The sequence below is a fragment of the Globicephala melas genome, chromosome 9, assembly GCF_963455315.2.
Source record: "Globicephala melas chromosome 9, mGloMel1.2, whole genome shotgun sequence".
Taxonomy (NCBI): Eukaryota; Metazoa; Chordata; class Mammalia; order Artiodactyla; family Delphinidae; genus Globicephala; species Globicephala melas.
Window position 1 is genome coordinate 75,671,780 of NC_083322.1, and position 21,224 is coordinate 75,693,003.

At 38.2% G+C, this 21,224-nt stretch overlaps 1 protein-coding gene across 4 annotated transcripts in view; it reads right to left on the reverse strand.

Annotated features, from left to right (window-relative positions):
- Positions 1-255: 255 nt before the first annotated feature.
- The window catches only part of CROT (carnitine O-octanoyltransferase), a 62,102-nt gene continuing 41,133 nt past the window's right edge, over positions 256-21,224 (reverse strand). For 3 of the 4 annotated variants that reach the window (XM_070046375.1, XM_030857017.3, XM_030857016.3), the window contains 5 exons: positions 16,146-16,269; positions 14,566-14,644; positions 14,383-14,476; positions 14,142-14,261; positions 256-1,227 (listed from right to left, as the gene is read on the reverse strand). In XM_070046375.1, the coding sequence (XP_069902476.1) occupies positions 1,107-1,227; positions 14,142-14,261; positions 14,383-14,476; positions 14,566-14,644; positions 16,146-16,269 (538 nt within the window). In that variant the 3' untranslated portion in view covers positions 256-1,106. Of the gene's footprint in view, positions 1,228-14,141; positions 14,262-14,382; positions 14,477-14,565; positions 14,645-16,145; positions 16,270-21,224 lie in introns of those variants that run through there. The other variant, XR_011377733.1, reaches the window with a different exon arrangement.

A 21,224-nucleotide genomic window follows, 5' to 3' on the forward strand; every position in this document is an offset into this window, starting at 1 on the left:
CTTCTACCTTTCACTCTTGGAACATTCTCACTGCCCAGTATGAAGTCCAGGCTAGAATCCTGAATGATCAAAGACCATGCAGAGAGAGGTCCAGCCAGTAAGTCCCCAGGCAGTGGTGAGGTTGTCTCAGACTTCCCAGCCTCACCCAGCAGCCTGGTGATGGCAGCGGTGTAACTCACTCAGGCAAGACAGAAGCAGAGCCATCCAAATGGGCACAGTCAACTAACACAGTCATGAGAAATGATCATAAGACAGTAGGTTTTGCATGGTTTATTACACAATACATAACTGATCAGAAAGTACAAGGTCAAACAGGAATGAAGCACTTACTAAAACACCAAACAAGAAGCTATATGATTTTGAGAATTTTATTTTCTGAGAATAGAAACTACAAAACAGAACAAAGGAAAAATAAATCCTGACAATCTGATTTAGTATTTAATCCTTTTAAAGTCACTGATTTTAAATATAAATGCTTTAATTTCATATTCACAAAACTAATTATAACAATATACTATAATAAATTTTTTTAGGGTTTTTCATGTATGTCAGAGGGTGTAAACCTCCTTACTACAACTGAATTCTTTTGTCTGTTCAACATAAACTTTTTTTAGACTAAATTGTAGTGGTCTCTCCCAAACATAGTAGACTTATATCCCTGTGGTGAATGTGGAATCATTGATTTCAGGGAAATTAGCATCCAATCATGTATTTCATATCCTTTGGCAACTAGAAAATGTTAAAGTGCTTGAAAGATAGCGTCTATGAGGAGGTTCAGAGAGAAGATTTATTACCTATATAGGTACCAACAAAGATATTTAAAAGTTAGATTTGCATTGTGAAAATCTGTAGATTTGCATTGTTGAGGCTAACCTTCAAGTTTGCATAGTTCTATAGTCATAATTTGCATTGCTGCTGCATCAGAGGAAGCTTAAAAATATTTCTACTTTCTATGTCAGAATAAATTTAGAGAGCATAATTCTACTAATTTCTACATTCAACAAGTTTCCTTCAGTCAACATCTCTTCCTGTCTCACATCACCAACCCACTCCCAGCATCCAGTTTTATAATATGTTTTGTTAAGTGCTTACTAAATGATTAGTCTCTAAAGATGAGCAATGTCCATCAGTTGCATCATATCACTGAAAGCATGGAAAGTCTGCTGAACTAGCTTTTCTGCATCAGTCTCTGGACATGATTTCCAGGCTGTACAGGCCACAATAAACCTGTGAAGCACAAATAATAAATGATGAAGTAGAACACAAAAATCAACACAAAAAGGCTCCAAATTGAGATGGTGAATAGAGCCATTACCTTTATTCCATCTGGCTGTTCACATATGTAATATGATTTATTGCTCACATTAGGTAAATGTAACCTGACACAATAGAAAGTATAGCCATATTTATATATAATGCTAGGAACACTTAATTTACTGTGTGACTAGAGCCTAAGGACAAAAAGGAAACAAAAAAACTAGCCAGAGCTCAAGAGTGCTCTGGGGTCAGGTCTTATTGTGTTAAACAAACTCACCTCTTGCCGTAAAAGACCTTACCAACATGCCCCAAATGGAATGAGTTAGAATATGAATTCATGCCACTGTCTGCAATAAAACTTGACCTATTTTTAAAGAAAAAGAATATAGTGCTGAAGAGAGTAAAAAAATAATAAAATAGAGAAAGAAGGATAAGAGGAGAGAAAGGCTGTTTCTAGAAAAACCAGAGAGAAACTCTCCTGAAACCAAAATATGCCTTCCACCACCATATCCTTCTAGATCCTCCTGATGAAGAAATCCCCTATCTGGCAGGTGATAAAAGTGGTCCCAAGAAGCTGAAACAAACAGGAAAGAAGCGTGGCTTCTGGTGGGCTCAGAGCCGAAACCTCACTACTAGCACTCTTGGAACTAGCCTTCCCCTTTCCAGACACACAAATTTTCAACAGCAAAACATGCATTATGCTCAAGTTAAAATCAAAATGTTGTGTAATGTAAAGCTTGTGGACGGCATGCAATTTTCACATCACTAAAAATTAAGACTGGAAAGTACGTATCTTTGACATGTACTTTAGATTAAGCAGAACAAAATAAAAACATATTCTGGTCCAGTATATAATAATGAAACCAATCTTTGAATGGATTATATTTGCTGAAAGATATACAGCAACCTACAGAAATTCCTGCCTTGTTTTCACATAGTGATTCATGATCAGTAGGCATTTTCTCGCTATGCTGTGCATATACTTCTCAAATATTTAGCAAGATCTAAAGTATTTCTTTGCAAAGAGTAACATTTGTATTTATGTGTTAAATTTTTTAAAAATTCAGTTATATTTTTAAATTATAGAAAGAACAATCATTCCTACATGAACAATTCACAAAAGAATATACACAGATGTCAATAAACAAAGAGAAAATGTTTTGCTTCATAAGAATTCAGGTTAGGTTATTTTTCCCTATAAAATTTCTACAGACTGCTTTATAATGTCTAAAGCTGGCAATGATGTGATGAAATACGGAAAGATAAAATACTATCATTATTTGTAATGAGAAAAACTGGAAATAGTATGGAAGTGGTTAAAGTATGAAATCCATAAGACTAGACATTCCTCAACCATTAAAATACCTCAAAGGATATTTAATGGCATTGGGAAATGCTTGAAGTAATATTAAGTGAGAGTGCAATTCACAAAAAGGACACTAAAATATTTACAATATGATCTAAATTTGTAATAATTACACACACACAATCTATGTATATTATAGATTAGAAAGATAATGGTCTTATGTCTTATAATGGAAATGTTAACTTTGTTCCTATATTTTTTCATATTTTACAAATTTTTTTACATTGAGCATGCAGTACATTTAAAATAAAATGTTGTACTCCCTCTTGCAAGAGCACTGGAATCACAACTAACTGCTGAACAATCATCGACAGGAAGACACTGAAACTCACCAAAAAATATACCCCACATCCAAAGACACAGGAGAAGCCACAGTGAGAAGGTAGTAGAGGCGCAATCACAATAAAATCAAATCCCAGAACCACTAGGTGGGTGACTCACAAACTGGAGAACAATAATACCAAAGAGGTCCACCCACTGGAGTGAAGGTTCTGAGTCCCATGTCAGGCTTCCCAATCTGGGGGTCCGGCAACGGGAGGAGGAATTCCCAGAGAATCAGACTCGAAGGCTAGCGGCATTTGATTGCAGGACTTCGACAGGACTGGGGGAAACAGAGGCTCCACTCTTGGAAGGCACACACAAAGTAGTGTGCGCGTCGGGACCCAGGGGAAGGAGCAGTGACCCCATAGGAGACAACCAGACCTGCCTGCTAGTGCTGGAGGGTCTCCTGAAGAGGCAGGGGTGGCTGTGGCTCAAAGTTCTGGGAAGTACTCCTTGGTGTGAGCCCTCCCAGAGTCCACCATTAGCCCCACCAAACAGCCCGGTAGGCTCTAGGGCTGGGTTGCCTCAGGCCAAACAACTAACAGGGAGAGAACTGAGCCCCACCCAACAGCAGACAAGCAGATTAAAGTTTTACTGACCTCTCCCCACCAGAGCAACACCCAGCTCTACACACCACCAGTCCCTCCCATCAGGAAGCTTGCACAAGCCTCTTAGATAGCTGCATCCACCAGAGGGCAGACAGCAGAAGCAAGAAGAACTACAATCTTGCAGCCTGTGGAATGAAAACCACATTCACAGAAAGACAGACAAAATGAAAAGGCAGAGGACTATGTACCAGATGAAGGAATAAGATAAACCCCCAGAAAAACAGCTAAATGAAGTGGAGATAGGCAACCTTCCAGAAAAGAATTCAGAATAATGACAGTGAAGTTGATCCAGGCCCTCAGAAAAACAATGGAGGCAAAGATCGAGAAGATGCAAGAAATGTTTAACAAAGACCTAGAAGAATAAAAGAACAAACAAACAGAGATGAACAATACAATAACTGAAATGAAAAATGAAAAATGAAAAATACACTAGAAGGAATCAACAGCAGAATAACTGAGGCAGAAGAATGGATAAGTGACCTGGAATACAGAATGGTGGAATTCACTGCCGCGGAACAGAATAAAGAAAAAAGAATGAAAAGAAATGAAGACAGCCTAGGAGAACTCTGGGACAACATTAAACACAACAATTCACATTACAGGGGTCCCAGAAGGAGAAGAGAGAGAGAAAGGAGCCGAGAAAATATGTGAAGAGATTATAATCAAAAACTTCCCCAACATGAGAAAGGAAATAGCCACCCAAGTCCAGGACACAGAGAGTCCCAGGCATGATAAATCCAAGGAGAAACATGCCAAGACACATAGGAATCAAATTGGCAAAAATTAAAGACAAAGAAAAATTATTAAAAGCAACAAGGAAAAAACGACAACATACAAGGGAACTTCCATAAGGTTAACAGTTGATTTCTCAGCAGAAGCTCGACAAGTCAGAAGGGAGTGGCACCATATATTTAAAGTGATGAAAGGGAAGAACCTACAACCAAGATTACTCTACCCAGCAAGGATCTCATTCAGAATCGATGAAGAAATCAAAAGCTTTACAGACAAGCAAAAGCTAAGAGAATTCAGCACCACCAAACCAGCTCTACAACAAATGCTAAAGGAACTTCTCTAAGTGGGAAACAAAAGAGAAGAAAAGAACCTACAAAAACAAATCAAAAACAATTAAGAAAACAGTATTAGGAACACACATATCAATAATTATCTTAAATGTGAATGGATTAAATGCTCCAACCAAAAGACACAGGCTCACTGAATGGATGCAAAAACAAGACCCATATATATGCTGTCTACAAGAGACCCACTTCAGACCTAGGGACATACACAGACTGAAAGTGAGGGGATGGATAAAGAGACTCCATGCAAATGGAAATGAAAAGAAAGCTGGAGTAGCAATACTCATATCAGATAAAATAGACTTTAAAATAAAGAATGCTGCAAGACACAAGGAAGGACACTACATAATGATCAAGGGATCAATCCAAGAGGAAAATATAATAACTATAAATATATATGCACCTAACATAGGAGCACCTCAGTACATAAGGCAAATGCTAACAGCTATAAAAGAGGAAATCGACAGTAACACAATAGTGGAGGACTTCAACACCTCACTAACAGCAATGGATACATCATCCAGACAGAAAATTAAAAAGGAAACACAAGCTTTAAATGACACAATAGACCAGTTAGATTTCATTGATATTTATAGGACATTCCATCCAAAAACAGCAGATTACACTTTCTTCTCGAGTGCACACAGAACATTCTCCAGGATAGATCACATCTTGGGTCACAAATCAAGCCTCGGTAAATTTAAGAAAACTGAAATCATATCAAGCATCTTTTCTGACCACAACGCAATGAGATTAGAAATCAATTACAGGGAAAAACTGTAAAAAACACGAACACGTGGAGGCTAAACAATACATTACTAAATAACCAAGAGATCACTGAAGACATCAAAGAGGAAATCAAATAATACCTAGAGATAAATGACAATGAAAACACGATGTCCCAAAACCTATGGGATGCAGCAAAAGCAGTTCTAAGAGGGAAGTTTATAGCAATACAATCCTACCTCAAGAAACAAGAAAGGTCTCAAATAAACAATCTAACCTTACTCCTAAAGGAACTAGAGACAGAAGAACAGACAAAACCCAAAGTTGATAGAAGGAAAGAAATCATAAAGATCAGAGCAGAAATAAATGAAATAGAAACAAAGAAAACAATAGCAAAGATCAATAAAACTAAAAGCTGGTTCTTTGAGAAGGTAAACAAAATTGACAAACCTTTAGCCAGACTCATCAAGGAAAAGAGGGAGATGACTCAAATCAATAATATTAGAAATGAAAAAAGGAGAAGTTACAATGGACACCGCAGAAATACAAAGCATCCTAAGAGACTACTACAAGCAACTCTATGCCAATAAAATGGACAACCTGGAAGAAATGGACAAATTTTTAGAAAAGTATAACCTTACAAGACTGACCAGGAAGAAACAGAAAATATGAACAGACCTATCACAAGTAATGAAATTGAAACTGTGATTAAGAATCCTCCAACGAACAAAAGTCCAGGACCAGATGACTTTACAGGTGAAATCTACCAAGCATTTAGAGAAGAGCTAACACCCATCCTTCTCAAACTCTTCCAAAAAACTGCAGAGGAAGGAACACTCCCAAACTCATTCTACGAGGCCACCATCACCCTGATACCAAAACTAGACAAAGATACTACAAAAAAAGAAAATTACTGACCAATATGACTGATGAATATAGATGCAAAAATTCTCCACAAAATACTAGCAAAAATTCTCAACAAAATACTAGCAAACACACTCCAACAACACATTAAAAGGACCATATACCATGATCAAGTGGGATTTATCCCAGGGACACAAGAATTCTTCAACATACACAAATCAATGTGATACACCATATTAACAAGTTGAAGAAGAAAAACCATATGATCATCTCAATAGATGCAGAAAAAGCTTTTGACAAAATCAACACCCATTTATGATAAAAACTCTCTAGAATGTGGGCAGAGAGGGAACCTACCTAAAAATAATAAAGGCCATGTACGACAAACCCACAGCAAACATCATTCTCAATGGTGAAAAACTGACAGCATTTCCTCTAAGGTCAGGAACAAGACAAGGATGTCCACTCTTGCCACTATTATTCAATAGAGTTTTGGAAGTCCTAGCCACGACAATCAGAGAAGAAAAAGAAATAAAACGAATCCAAACTGGAAAAGAAGAAGTAAAACTATCACTGTTTGCAGATGATATATACTGTACATAGATAATCCTAAAGATGCCACCAGAAAACTACTAGAGCTAATCAATGCATTTGGTAAAGTTGCAGGATACACAATTAATGCACAGAAATGTCTTGCATTCCTATACACTAACAATGAAAGATCAGAAAGAGAAATTAAGGAAAGAATCCCATTCACCATTGCAGCAAAAGCATAAAATACCAAGGAATAAACCTACCTGAGGAGGTAAAAGACCTGTATGCAGAAAACTATAAGACAGTAATGAAAGAAGTCAAAGACGACACAAACAGATGGAGAGACAGATACCATGTTTTTGGACTGGAAGAATCAATATTGTGAAAATGACTATACTACCCAAAGCAATCTACAGATTCAATGCAATCCCTATCAAATTATCAATGTCATTTTGTACAGAACTAGAACAAAAAATCTTAAAATTTGTATGAAGACACAAAAGAGCTCAAATAGCCAAAGCAATTTTAAGGGAAAAAAATGGAGCTGGAGGAATCAGACCTCCTGACTGAAGACTATACTACAAAGCTACCATAATCAAGACAATATGGTTCTGGCACAAAAACAGAAATACAGATCAATGGAACAGGATAGAAAGCCCAGAGATAAACCCGCGCACCTATGGTCAACTAATCTATGAGAAAGGAAGCAAGGATATACAATGGAGAAAAGACAGTCTTTTCAATAAGTGGTGCTGGGAAAACTGGACAGTTCATGTAAAAGGATGAAATTAGAACACTACCTAACACCATATACAAAAATAAACTGAAAATGGATTAAAGACCTAAATGTAAGACCGGACACTACAAAACTCTTAGAGGAAAACATAGGAAGAATACTCTTTGACATAAAGAGTCTTTTTTGACCCACCTCCCAGGGTAATGGAAATAAAAACAAAAATAAACAAATGGGACCTAATGAAACTTAAAAGCTTTTGCACAGCAAAGGAAACTAGAAACAAGACGAAAAGTCAACCCTCAGAATGGGAGAAAGTATTTGCAAATGAATCAACAGATAAAGGATTTTCTCCAAAATATATAAACAGCCCATGCAGCTCAATATTAAAAAAAAAAAAAAAAAACCCAATCCAAAAATGGGCAGAAGACCTTAGTAGACATTTCTCCAAAGAAGACATACAGATGGCCAAGAGGCACATGAAAAGCTGCTAAACATCACTAATTATTAGAGAAATGCAAATCAAAACTACAGTGAGGTATCACCTCACATCGGTTAGAATGGGCATCATCAGAAAATCTACGAACAACCAATGGTGGCAAGGGTGTGGAGAATGCAACAGTGCATTCCCACCAAATGCATTGTTGGTGGGAATGTAAACTGATACAGCAGCCACTATGGAGAACAGTATGGAGGCTCCTTAAAAAAACAAAAATAGAATTACCATATGATCCAGCATTCCCACTACTGGGCATATACCCAGAACAAAACCGTAATTCAGAAAAGACACATGCACCCCAGTGTTCACTGCAGCACTATTTACAGTAGCCAGGTCATGGAAGCAACCTAAATGCCCATCAACAGGAATGGATAAAGATGTGGTACATATATACAATGGACTATTACTCAGCCATAGAAAGGAATGAAATTGCATCATTTGTTGAGACGTGGATGGACCTAGAGACTGTCATACAGAGTAAGTCAGAAAGGGAAAAACAAATATCGTATATTAACGCATATATGTGGAATCTAGAAAAATGGTACAGATGAACCAGTTTGCAAGGCCGAAACAGACACACAGATGTAGAGAACAAACATATGGACACCAAGGGGGGAAAGTGGGGGGGTGAGGGATGGTGGGATGAATTGGGAGATAGGGATTGACACATATACACTAATATGCATAAAATAACTAATAAAAACCTACTGTATAAAAAAATAAAATTCCAAAAATAAATTATTGCCCAAATATCCACATGCTGGGTGTTCATTAATTCCTCTAACAAATAATTTCACTTCACAATAAACATGGCATTGTAGTTCTAAAAATAAAATAAAATAAAATGTTATTTCAAAAGTAAACCAATATTCTTTAGGTCACACATTTTCAAGCTTAATAGTGAATGAAAAAATTCCTTTCAGAGAATTTCCATGTATTGTTATTTCATTTAAAAACTATTTTGGGTGTATACATAGTAATGACTCATAAATGTACACTTCGAGATCTGACCTCTTTTCTGAACTCCAAACATATATCCAACTGCCTACTGGCATATTCTCTTGTATATAAATTATAATAAATTCCTGTATTAGCAGAAATCTTGAAGTCACCATGTAGAAAACAAAATTGTTGATTCTACCCTAACATGGCCATTTCCCCTCTAATTTTCTCCATCCCAGTAAATGCCACCATCGGAATCAGCAATCCATCAGTAAATCTTACTGGTTCTACCTCCAAAATACCTCTCAAATACCTCTACTGCTCTCCACCCTCAGTATCAACTGCCTCGTTCAATGTATCATCCATGCTTCCTGATTTCCTTCATCTCATTTTTTTTTCCTTCATCTCATTCTTGCTCATAGTACTGACCACCTAATTTATATTGCACGTAACAGCCAAGGATCCTTTTCACATGTAAATAAAATGTACCTTTCATGCTTAAAATTGGTAAAATGCTTTCTATTATTTTTAGGAGAAAATCCAGACTCCTTAGCATGTTACAAGGCCCTACATCAACTGACCACCGCAACCAAATCAGTATCTCCAGGAGTGCTGTTTTTAAAGTTCTCCAGGTGATTCTCATGTGCACTCAGGGCTGAGAACACTGCCCTCCCTACCAGATTTAGCTCTTGTCTACTGCTCTTCAATCTCTTCTTCTACCACCCTCCCACTCAATTGTTAATGTAGAGCCATAGTGCCTCTGTCCCTTAAAATTCCAAGCTCTTCCCTACCCTCACACCTGTATGCTTACGTTAAACAACAAAGTCATTGTGAAACATTTACTGAGTGCAACATATTTATGAGGTATGGTTACAGAGCTGGGGATACAAAAACAAAGACCATGTTTGTGGGACTGTATTCTAGGAAGGAAAGATAGGTAACATGCAAATAAGTACATACACATACACACACACACACACACACACACACACACACACACACACACGGTGGTTAAAATGCAGCAGGTTTGTGTGGGGAAGGGGGAAAAATGCTATTTTAGACGGTCAGGGAAGGCCTCTCAGATGACAGCAAATACCTATCTGAAATAAGGGAGTCATCCTTGCACGTATTTCAAGGAAGAGACTACTAAGCCGAGGAAATCATGACCATGAAGGCCTTGAGGAGGGCGCTTGCCTGGCATGTTCAAGGTACAAGGGAATCAGTGGCAGCCTTGTAGGAGACAGGGTCAGAGAGGTAGATGAGACCTAGATCATGTAGGGTCTCTCAGGCGGACTTTGGATCTTGCGTGAGTGAAAGAAAAAGCCCTCGGAGGGTCCTGAGTAGGAGAACAATACGAGTTGAGTTCCATTTGGCCATCAGGGCTGCTGTGTAGAGAATGGTCTGTAGGGAAGGACAGGTGGCGGCAAGAAGACCGCAGAGAACCTGTTGCAGCGACCTAAGTGGGAGAAGACGGTGGCCCAGCCAGGGTGGCAGAGTTGGAGAGAGCAAGCAGGGACCAGATTCTGGAGAGCTGTTTTCCTGGTTATTCGTATGACGGATTCCTTCACATCCTTAACATCTCAGTTTCATCATCCCTCCCTCAGACACCTTCCCTGACCACATACTATATAAAGCAGTGCTCTGACTCTACCAGTTTGTCTCTATTACCACAACAATTTGATTATTTGCTCTACAACCGTCGTCACTATTTGCAGTTATCCTGCTTATTTGTTTGCTCTTGTTCCTGTTTCCCAAGTAGAAAATACTATCTTTAAGAGAGGGGTTTTGTCTGTCTTGTGTCCTTAGCACCTAAAACAATCCTTGGCACATTTTAAGTTCTCATTAAATATTTCCTGAATAAGTGAATGGAAACTGTCCCAGGATCATTAAAAATACATTTTTCAAAAAGTCAAAGAGCTGAGGCATATCTGGCTTAAACTCTTATCACTGCATGCAATGTAACATCCACGACTTGTCAGAGAATATGTTAGAATCCTTTAGTTATTCTCTGTATGTGATGATGATTTTGGACCTGGTAAAGGATAAACATGGCTAATAAGATCCATCATTCAACCTTCAATTTGTAGATTAATGTACAGACACTGAATACTCTGGGAATACATCATCTAAGACTTGGATGCCAACAAATACAAGCACCCCTGGTATGCACAAATCACGCTTGACATGGGGACAGATGATAAAATTTTGAAAAAATAACACTGAATGTAAACTCTTTAAAAAAGGAAAAATAGAAAAACAGTACCTTAGAAACTGAACTATGTCACACATTTTTTTTTTAAAGAAGACAGAAGTTATTAGAGGGAACGGTCGCTGCCAGAACAGTGGGCTGACTTCCTATTCCGAACATGTGCTATTAGTCAGTTTTTACAGCCAGAGAACAAAGGAATGGTCCAAGGTGAAAATTTCATTTACTGATTGGTCGAGGCATATATACCTTCCTTCTATAGAGTGGGAGTGGGACAGGGCAGATGCCTTTCCTTATTTGGGACAGGTCCCATCGCCCAGGTGGCCTCAGGAATTTCATAACCATCGCAACATGGTGGGGAGGGTGATTAAGAGTCCAGTAGGGGGTGTGACGCTGAAACTTTTCAGGCAGGGTCGTCCTTTGTCCTTGAAACACCCTTGTCCTTGGAGCACCACAGCACGGAGTCTTGCTCACTGGACCACGAGGGAAGTCCCAGAAGGCTGATATTTAGAGAGGAAATTCCGGTGGAACATAGATGTTTAAAGGGAACTGCTGTGATGTTTGCCACGTGGTGTGCAATGTCACTCTTCTTCCACATCTCCTCCAAAAAATCTTCAGTAAAACTTTATCGCTCCATCATGTACAGCAGACTGGAACTGGTCTCCTAGCATTGCATTTAAACACTGAATGCAGCCTCAGAGTGGACCAAGGGTGAGAGCTCTGGTTACCGTGGGGGGCCTTGCCACATCTGGCCACATCCGATTTTTTTTTTTTTAAACATCTTTATTGGAGTATAATTGCTTTACAATGGTGTTAGTTTCTGCTTTATAACAAAGTGAATCCGTTATACATATACATATGTCCCCGTATTTCTTCCCTCTTGCGTCTCCCTCCCTCCCACCCTCCCTATCCCACCCCTCTAGGTGGTCACAAAGCACTGAGCTGATCTCCCTGTGCTATGTGGCTGCTTCCCACTAGCTATCTATTTTACGTTTGGTAGTATATATATGTCCATGCCACTCTCTCACTTTGTCACAGCTTACCCTTCCCCCTCCCTGTATCCTCAAGTCCATCTTCTAGCAGGTCTGTGTCTTTATTCCCGTCTTGCCCCTAGGTTCTTCATGACAATTTTTTTTTTGATTCCATATATATGTGTTAGCATATGGTATTTGTTTTTCTCTTTCTGACTTACTTCCCTCTGTATGACAGACTCTAGGTCCATCCACCTCACTACAAATAACTCAATTTCGTTTCTTTTTATGGCTGAGTAACATTCCATTGTATATATGTACCACATCTTCTTTATCCATTCATCTGTCAATGGACACTTAGGTTGCTTCCATGTCCTGACTATTGTAAATAGAGCTGCAATGAACACTTTGGTACATGACTCTTTTTGAATTATGGTTTTCTCAGGGTGTACGCACAGCAGTGGGATTGCTGGGTCGTATGGTAGTTCTGTTTTTAGTTTTTTAAGGAACCTCCATACTGTTCTCCATAGTGGCTGTATCAATTCACATTCCCACCAGCAGTGCAAGAGTGTTCCCTTTTCTCCACACCCTCTCCAGCATTTACTGTTTCTACATTTTTGGATGATGGCTATTCTGACCGGTGTGAGATGATACCGCACTGTAGTTTTGATTTGCATTTCTCTAATGATTAATGATGTTGAGCATTCTTTCATGTGTTTGTTGGAAATCTGTATATCTTCTTTGGAGAAATGTCTATTTAGGTCTTCTGCCCATTTTTGGAGTGGGTTGTTTATTTTTTTGATATTGAGCTGCATGAGCTGCTTGTAAATTTTGGAGATTAATCCTTTGTCAGCTGCTTCATTGGCAAATATTTTCTCCCATTCTGAGGGTTGTCTTTTCGTCTTGTTTATCGTTTCCTTTGCTGTGTAAAAGCTTTTAAGTTTCATTAGGTCCCATTTGTTTGTTTTTATTTTTATTTCCATTTCTCTAGGAGGTGGGTCCAAAAGGATCTTGCTGTTATTTATGTCATGGAGTGTTCTGCCTGTGTTTTCCTCTAAGAGTTTTATAGTGTCTGACCTTACATTTAGGTCTTTAATCCATTTTGAGTTTATTTTTGTGTATGGTGTTAGGGAGTGTTCTAATTTCATTCTTTTACATGTAGCTGTCCAGTTTTCCCAGCACCACTTATTGAAGAGGCTGTCTTTTCTCCGTTGTATATTCTTGCCTCCTTTATCAAAGATAAGGTGTCACACATATTATTATTCCCATTTTTCACATTCCACCTGAAATGCCTCTAAGCCTGCTCTCTTCTTATTCATACAGTGCTATATGTAGCCCCATTATCTAAATTCCCAAGCTCTGACAGATCCCTGTGAAGAGACGGCCACACTCTGTGAAAGGGGACTTTCCAAGCCTTTCTGTCAATTTGCTATTACCTTGTTCTCCACCTCTCTTTACCCTACCAGGTTTTAGTATTTTCTTTCTCATTCTTTCCACAAATTTAAGTCAAACCCCACACAACCAAAATGAAATGCATCTGAATTGGTAAAACATCCTTTTCTGAACACAAATTAATTGATCTTGTCTCTTGTCTTGGTCTCATTAGTATTGTCTATGACCACACTAACCACCACGTATTTACAGACCATCAAATTTTATCTGAACTTGTCATCAAATACCTTGGGTAGAACAAATATGGTAATATGTGTACTGATTTTGGAGGATGATGATGTGATCACTGAGTCAACCTGAAACAGTGCTCTGCATAAACACCTAAAGGACTAATTTGCCAAATGTCTCAAAAGCAGGAAAGAGAAACAAATACGCATTAAACGCCTAAGTCGTAAAAAATAATTGCCCATGACAGATGACAACACCATCAGAATCATAGTGTAGGAAAGACAAAAACAAAAGTGAGCACAGTTAAGAATAATAAAGATGTAAAAAAAAATAAAATAAATAAAATACTATTCTAAAAAAATTTATAGATGCAAATAAAATATACTAAAATAAAAAATAATACAAAAAGCAGCCTCACCTGTCATCTCTGATATGATAGAAAAATCCATAGCCATTGTGTACCATGGGAACCACCACTCCCTGGACTCTTAAATAACCAATCAGACTTGTTGAGAGAACAAAGTTTCCACCTCCTCCACTGTATGGCACAAAGAAAGGATATTTTACTAGGCTTACAGAAGCTTACATTGTTTCTGAAAAGCTTTTAACATTCAGGAAGAAAGAAACTGATGAGGTTACAAAACACTACATTATATTACCTTCTGGAGAAAAGTGGGTCTGTAAAGAGTTCTGGAACAGGGAGACATTCCTCTTTTGCTATGAGTGAGAGACCTAACAGATGACGGTCAAATCCTGCAATAAAACCCCAAACCTGAAGTTAGAAAAATGTCTTCAGCACAAGAGAATTTTCTTTTAAGTCAGAAAAAAACCAGTATACGTACCTTTTCCAGTTGAACAATCTTTCATCATTTTATTATGTTTTGCAAAAGCTTCTAACATCCTGTGCTGCTGCTCAAAAAGCTGTGTTAAAAATCAAGAGATACTTCAATAACAAACTGTACAGAAACCAAACAAAAAACCTGAGCTCAAAGTAATTAGAATTAGGCAGGACTTCCCTTGGGGCACAGTGGTTAAGAATCCGCCCGTCAGTGCAGGGGATACGGGTTCAAGACCTGGTCCGGGAAGATCCCACATGCTGTGGAGCAACTAAGCCCATGCGCCACAACTACTGAGCCTGCGCTCTAGAGCCCGCGAGCCACAACTACTGAGCCTGCATGCCACAACTACTGAAGCCCGCACGCCTAGAGCCCGTGCTCTGCAACAAGAGAAGCCACCGCAATGAGAAGCCAACGCACCGCAACAAAGAGTAGCCCCCGCTCGCTGCAACTAGAGAAAGCCCGCACGCAGCAACGAAGATCCAACGCAGCCAAAAAATGCACTCGTTCATTAATTTTTTTAAAAAGTAATTAGAATTTGGGTAATTTTGGAGAGAAAAAAGATTCTGAGAAAGACCTTGAGATGTATAACTTTTCTGTCTTTTTGCTCACTTCTTCCACTGCCTTTATTTTTTAAATTTTTATTTTATATTGGAGTATAGTTGATTAAGATGTTGTGTTAGTTTCAGGTGTACAGCAAAGTGATATAGTTATACATATACATTTATCCATTCTTTTTCAGATTTTTTTCCCATTTAGGTTATGATAGAATATTGAGCAGAGTTCCCTGTGCTATACAGTAGGTCCTTGTTGGTCATCTATTTTAAATATAGCAGTGTGTATACGTCAATCCCAAACTTCCAATCTATCCGTCCCCCCTACCCTTACCCCCTTCCTCTGCCTTTTCTTTCCTATATGCCCTGCAACTTGATTATTTCTTTCCCAGAACAAGAAAACAGAAACTTGTGGGCAGCACAGAAGTGACATCAACAAGTGTAAAGACAGAAGCGATTACGATTTCAAAACTAAAGCATAGTTGTACAAAAATGATAATGAAGCAGCTCTATGAAATTAAAATAGGTTAACATATACATAACTATGTCAATCAAAACTAAAGAAACAAATGCAATACCAAAATAGTGGGAAGCAACTACCCTTTTGTGCAAATGCTTCAAGTATAAAACAAAACATATAAAGCTGTACTGGTTCTAATACACACACAAAAAATCTGATTTCAAAAATGTTCAACCACATCAAGAAAAGCTTCCTATTAAAGGCACTTTGGGAGAGTCTACATTTTATGGGTGTTATCCAAAGGTAGATCAACAGTAGTGAAATACTCAAGGTGCTGAAGTTACTTTGCCTAGAAAATGACACAAATGGGCTTCTTATCAGGTCTTCCCTGTTTCTTATTCTTTCCAAGTATATACACTTCACTGGCAAATGAAGAAATGTTTGTAAGTTTCCGGAGAAAAAGGTCTGAAAATATTTTACTGATCCAGGGATTTGAAGAAGTTAGTTATTTAAGAGCCAAGTTTCCTTTAGAACAGACAAATCCTGTTAATTTTTTCTTTTCAAATACTCACACTGGTAGAAGGATCCTGCATGGATTGGCACCATCTGACTGCTTCCACTGTACATGATCGCACAGTCTCTGTACGGCCATGATAAAAGTATCTTGTCATAGCTGTTTCATAGCAGCAACCAGGGCTACAAGAAAAAATGAAAATAAGAGAATGTATCATGAGAAAGAAAGTGCTCTAATGTTATATTACAAAGAGAGTTCACCTAATAAAGCTGGCTTTGGCCAGAGACTAAGTTCTACAATACAGACTACGACTGAGATTTTCAATAACAAAGAGGCTGTTTTCAACATCAAAGAGCAAAATGTACTGCGGCCTGGTATAACAGGAAATGTTTCAAAGGCTTGGCTGCTGTCAGGTTGTGAACATTGGCATCTGTGGCAGGTGGCCTCTGAGATGCCCCCAGTGATCCCTGCCTCCTGCAGATGCCCTGGTGTAACCCCTCACGCTGCGTGTGGGATGGATTTAGTGTCTTCCTTCTAATGAAAGGAATGTGACAAAAGTAATGAGATGTCACTTCTGAAATCAGGTTACAAAGAGAGCTCTCTCATCTCCTTACTCTGAGGAAAGCCTGCTGCCATGCTGGGAGTTGCCCTGTAGAGAGGCCCAGGTGGCAAGAAACAGAGAGGCCTCTGGACAACAGCTTGGGAGGAAATGAACCTTACTAATAACTATGTGAGTGAGACTGTACGCAGATCCTCTTTAAGGGGTGCCTTCAGATGAAGACACGGTCCTGGCTGACACCCTGACTACAACCTGACAAGAGACCTGAAGCCAGAGGCACCCAGCTAAGCTGTGCCTGGACTCCTGACAGACAGAAAATGTGAGATGATAACTGTTTGTTGTTCTAAGCTACTAAGATACGGGGTAATAGAGTCCTTGGCCTTTAGTTTCCTCGTACAGAACATGAATGACTCTAGAATTAAGTAAAAGCATTATTTAAGAAGTTCCCTAGAATGATGACTGTTTCCCTGGGGTGGAGAATGATACAACAATTTTTGGTACAAAGCTCTCTTACTTTCCTGGTGATAGGAATTTAGAGTTAAAGCAATCAAACGGAAGAGTAAACGGTCTGAACGTGGGCATTAAGAGGGCTCAAACAGTTGGTTTTTTTTTTTTGGCCATGACACGCAGCTTGTGGGATCTTAGTTTCCTGACCAGGGATTGAACCCAGGGTCCACGGCAGTGAAAGCACCGTGTCTTAACCACTGGACCACCAGGGAATTCCTGCAGTTATTGAGCCTCCTCTGTTCAGTGTGTCTATAAGACTGTCTTCCTGAGCTGAAATAGTATCCTTTCAAAATGTGAAGGAGAAAGTGTAAATAAAAATTTAAACCACCACTAAAATAGCATTCTTTAAAAAACAAAGATAAAAGCAGTAAGAATGAATGACAAAATATCACTACTCTGCAACCTGTAATGAAATAATAGATCTTGGTAATGATCATCAATGGCCACTAAAACCATTAGGTAAAAAAATCAGGGAGGAAACTTTATAATGGATGTTGGCTAACAACTGAACTCACCCTCCATCTGAACAGGATGCGATAGGAAACAAATAATACTATTTGACTTACTGTTATAAAAAATAATAAAAATAATCGATTACTAGTCTCAAGTTGCCAAATCTAACTACCAGTTTATTGGAAACATGGGAGATAGAACAACAATGTTTAACAGTTTTTTTACTTAAAGGGTAAATACATAAAACAGTAATATAAATTTATGTTAATGGACACACAATGTAAAAAGATGTAATCTGTGATAAAATAAAGAGGGCAGTACAGAGATGGATAAAAGCACAGTGTTTGTATACTATTAAAAGTAAGCTGGTATTATTCAAACTAAGTTGTTATAAATTTAAGATGTTAAATGTAATTTCCAAGGTAGCCATAAAGAAAATGGCTTAAAAAATACAAAGAAAGAATAGGGAAATCAAAATGGTACACTCCAAAAAAAAAATCAAAATCACTACTACCAAAAAAGAAAGTAATGGAGGAATTGAAGAACAAAAACATGTAATACACAGCTAAATGGCAGAATTCTCCCTCCTTATCAGTAACTCTCCAATCAAAGGCAGAGACTGGCAAGATGAACAAAAATCATCTATATACTGTCCACAAGAGATTCTGTTTAGAAACCAAGACAGTAAGAGGTTAAAAGTAAAATGATGAAAAAAGATAGTAACCAAAAGAGAGTTTGAGTGGCTATACATTTTTTTTTTCCATTAGGAGTGGCTGTATATATATATCAGACAAAATATATTTTAAGTAAAAAGGATGAATGAGACAAACAGGACATTATTTACTGATAAAAGGTTTAATTCATCAATATATAACAACTATAAAAATATATGCACCAAACAACAGAGCTATAAGATATATGAAACAAACACTGACAGAATTGAAGAGAGAACTAGACAGCTCTACAACAATAGCTGCAGAATTCAATCCCCAACTTTCAATAATGGATAAAACACGTAGAAAGATCTAATAAGGAAAGAGAAGACTTGAACAACACTATAAATAACTACACCTAAAAGACATATATAGAATATGCCACTAAGGAACAGCAGAATACAAATTCTTCTCAAGTGCACATGGAACATTCTCCAGGATAGACCATATATTAGGCCACAGAATAAGTCTCAATAAATTTATAAAGATTGGAATCATACAAAGTATCTTCTTCAAAGGCAATGGGATGAAGCTAAAAAGCAATAAAAAGAAAAACTGAAAAATTCACAAATATGTACAAATAAAACAACAAATTCCTAACCAATTGTTCAGGGAGAAATCAGAAGGTAAATTAGAAAACACCTTGTGATGAATGAAAAGTAGAACATACCACAATTTATGGAATGAAGCAAAAGCACTGTTCAGAGGCAAATTTATGGCTCTAAATACTTACACTAAAGAAGATCTCAAATCAGTAAACTAACTGCACACTTTAAAGAACTAAAAAAAAGAAAAGCAAACTAGCCCCAAAGTCAGCAAAAAAGGAAATTAAGATTACAGTAGAGAGAAACAAAATACAGAAATGAAACATAAAGTTAACTAAACCAACAGTTGGTTCTTTGCAAAGATCAACAAAATGGACAAGCTTTTACCTACACTAAGGAAAAAAAGGGAGAAGACTCTAATTACTATAAGCAACTATGAGAAAAAGGGCATTACTACTGACTTTACAGAAATAAAAAGGATTGTAAGAGAATATTATGAACTGTATACAATAAACTGGAGAGCCTAGATGAAATGGACATATTCTGAGAAACACACAAACAACCAAATCTAACTCAAGAAAAAATAGAAATCTGGCTAGATGTATAACAAGTAACAAGATGAATGAGCAATCAAAAACCCCAACAAAGGTAAGTCCTGGACCAGATGGCTTCACTGATGAATTCTAATACTTAAAGAATTAACACCAATCCTTCTCAAACTCTTCCAAAAACACTGGTGAGGAGGGACCATTTCCTTACTCATAATATGAGGCCAGCATTACCCTGATACCAAAACCAGGCAAAGACACTGCAAGAAAAGACACGGTAAGAAAAGACACTATAGACCAATATCCATTATGAATATAGATGCAAAAATCCTCAACAAATTACTAGCAAACTGAATTCAGCAGCAGATTAAAAGGATGATACACCATGACCAAGTGGGATTCATCCCAGGAATGCAAGGATGGCTCAACATATGAAAATCAACATAATATACTACATTAATAGAATGAAGAAAAAGACCTATATGATCATCACAATTGATACAGAAAAAGCCTTTGACAAAATCCAACCTATCTCTAATTCACAGATGTGTGGACTTATACATAAAACGCGAGAGTCCACAAAAAACTGTTAGAGCTAATAAATGAATTCAGCAGTTTCAGGATATAAAGTCAACATGCAAAAATCAGTTGCATTTCCATACACTAGCAATAAATAATCTGAAAAGAAAATCAAGAAAACAATTTACAACAGCATCAAAAAGAATCAAATACTTAGGATTAAGCTTAACCAAGGAGGCAAAAAGACCTGTACACCAAAAACTACAAAACACTGAAAGAAACTTAAAAAGACATAAATAAATGCAAAGGGACCCCATGTTCATGGATTAGAAGACTTAATATTGTTAAGATGACAATACTACTAAAAGAGATCTACAGATGCAACACAATCTCTATCAAAATCCCAACGACATTTTTACAAAAATGGGAAAACCCATCCTAAAATTCATATGGAATTTCAAGGAACCCAGAGTCGCCAGAACAATCTTCTTTTCAAGAACGAAGGTCGGGCTTCCCTGGTGGCGCAGTGGTTGAGAGTCCGCCTGCCGATGCAGGGGATGTGGGTTCGTGTCCCGGTCCAGGAAGATTCCACATGCCGTGGAGCGGCTGGGCCTGTGAGCCATGGCCGCTGAGCCTGTGCGTCCAGAGCCTGTGCTCCGCAACGGAAGAGGCCACAGCAGTGAGAGGCCCACGTACGGCAAAAACAACAACAACAACAACAAAAAAAAAAAAAAAAACGAAGGTGAAGGGGACTTCCCTGGTGGTCCAGTGGTAGAGAATCCACCTTCCAATGCATGGGACACAGGTTCAATCCCTGGTCAGGAAACTAAGATCCCACATGCCTTGGGGCAACTAAGCCCGTGTGCCACAACTACTGAGTTCGTGCACCTCAACTAGAGAGCCTGCATGCTGCAAACTACAGAGCCTGAGCACCCTGGAGCCTGCGCACCACAACTAGAGAAGAGAAAACCCACACGCCACAACTAGAGAGAAGCCCACGCGCCACAACGAAGAGCCCACGCACCTCAAAGCAAAGATCCTGCATGCGTCAATGAAGGTCCCGCATGCCGCAACTAAGATCCGACACAGCCAAAAATAATAAATAAAATAAATAAATCTTAAGAAAAAAAGAACAAAGGTGAAGTACTCATTAGTTCCAGATTTCAAAACTTACTGCAAAGCTACAATAATCAAAACAGTGTTGTATGAACACAAGAAGAGACACACTGAACAACACACTGACCCAGAAACAAACCCTCACATCTATGGTCAATTGATTTTGAACAAGAGTGT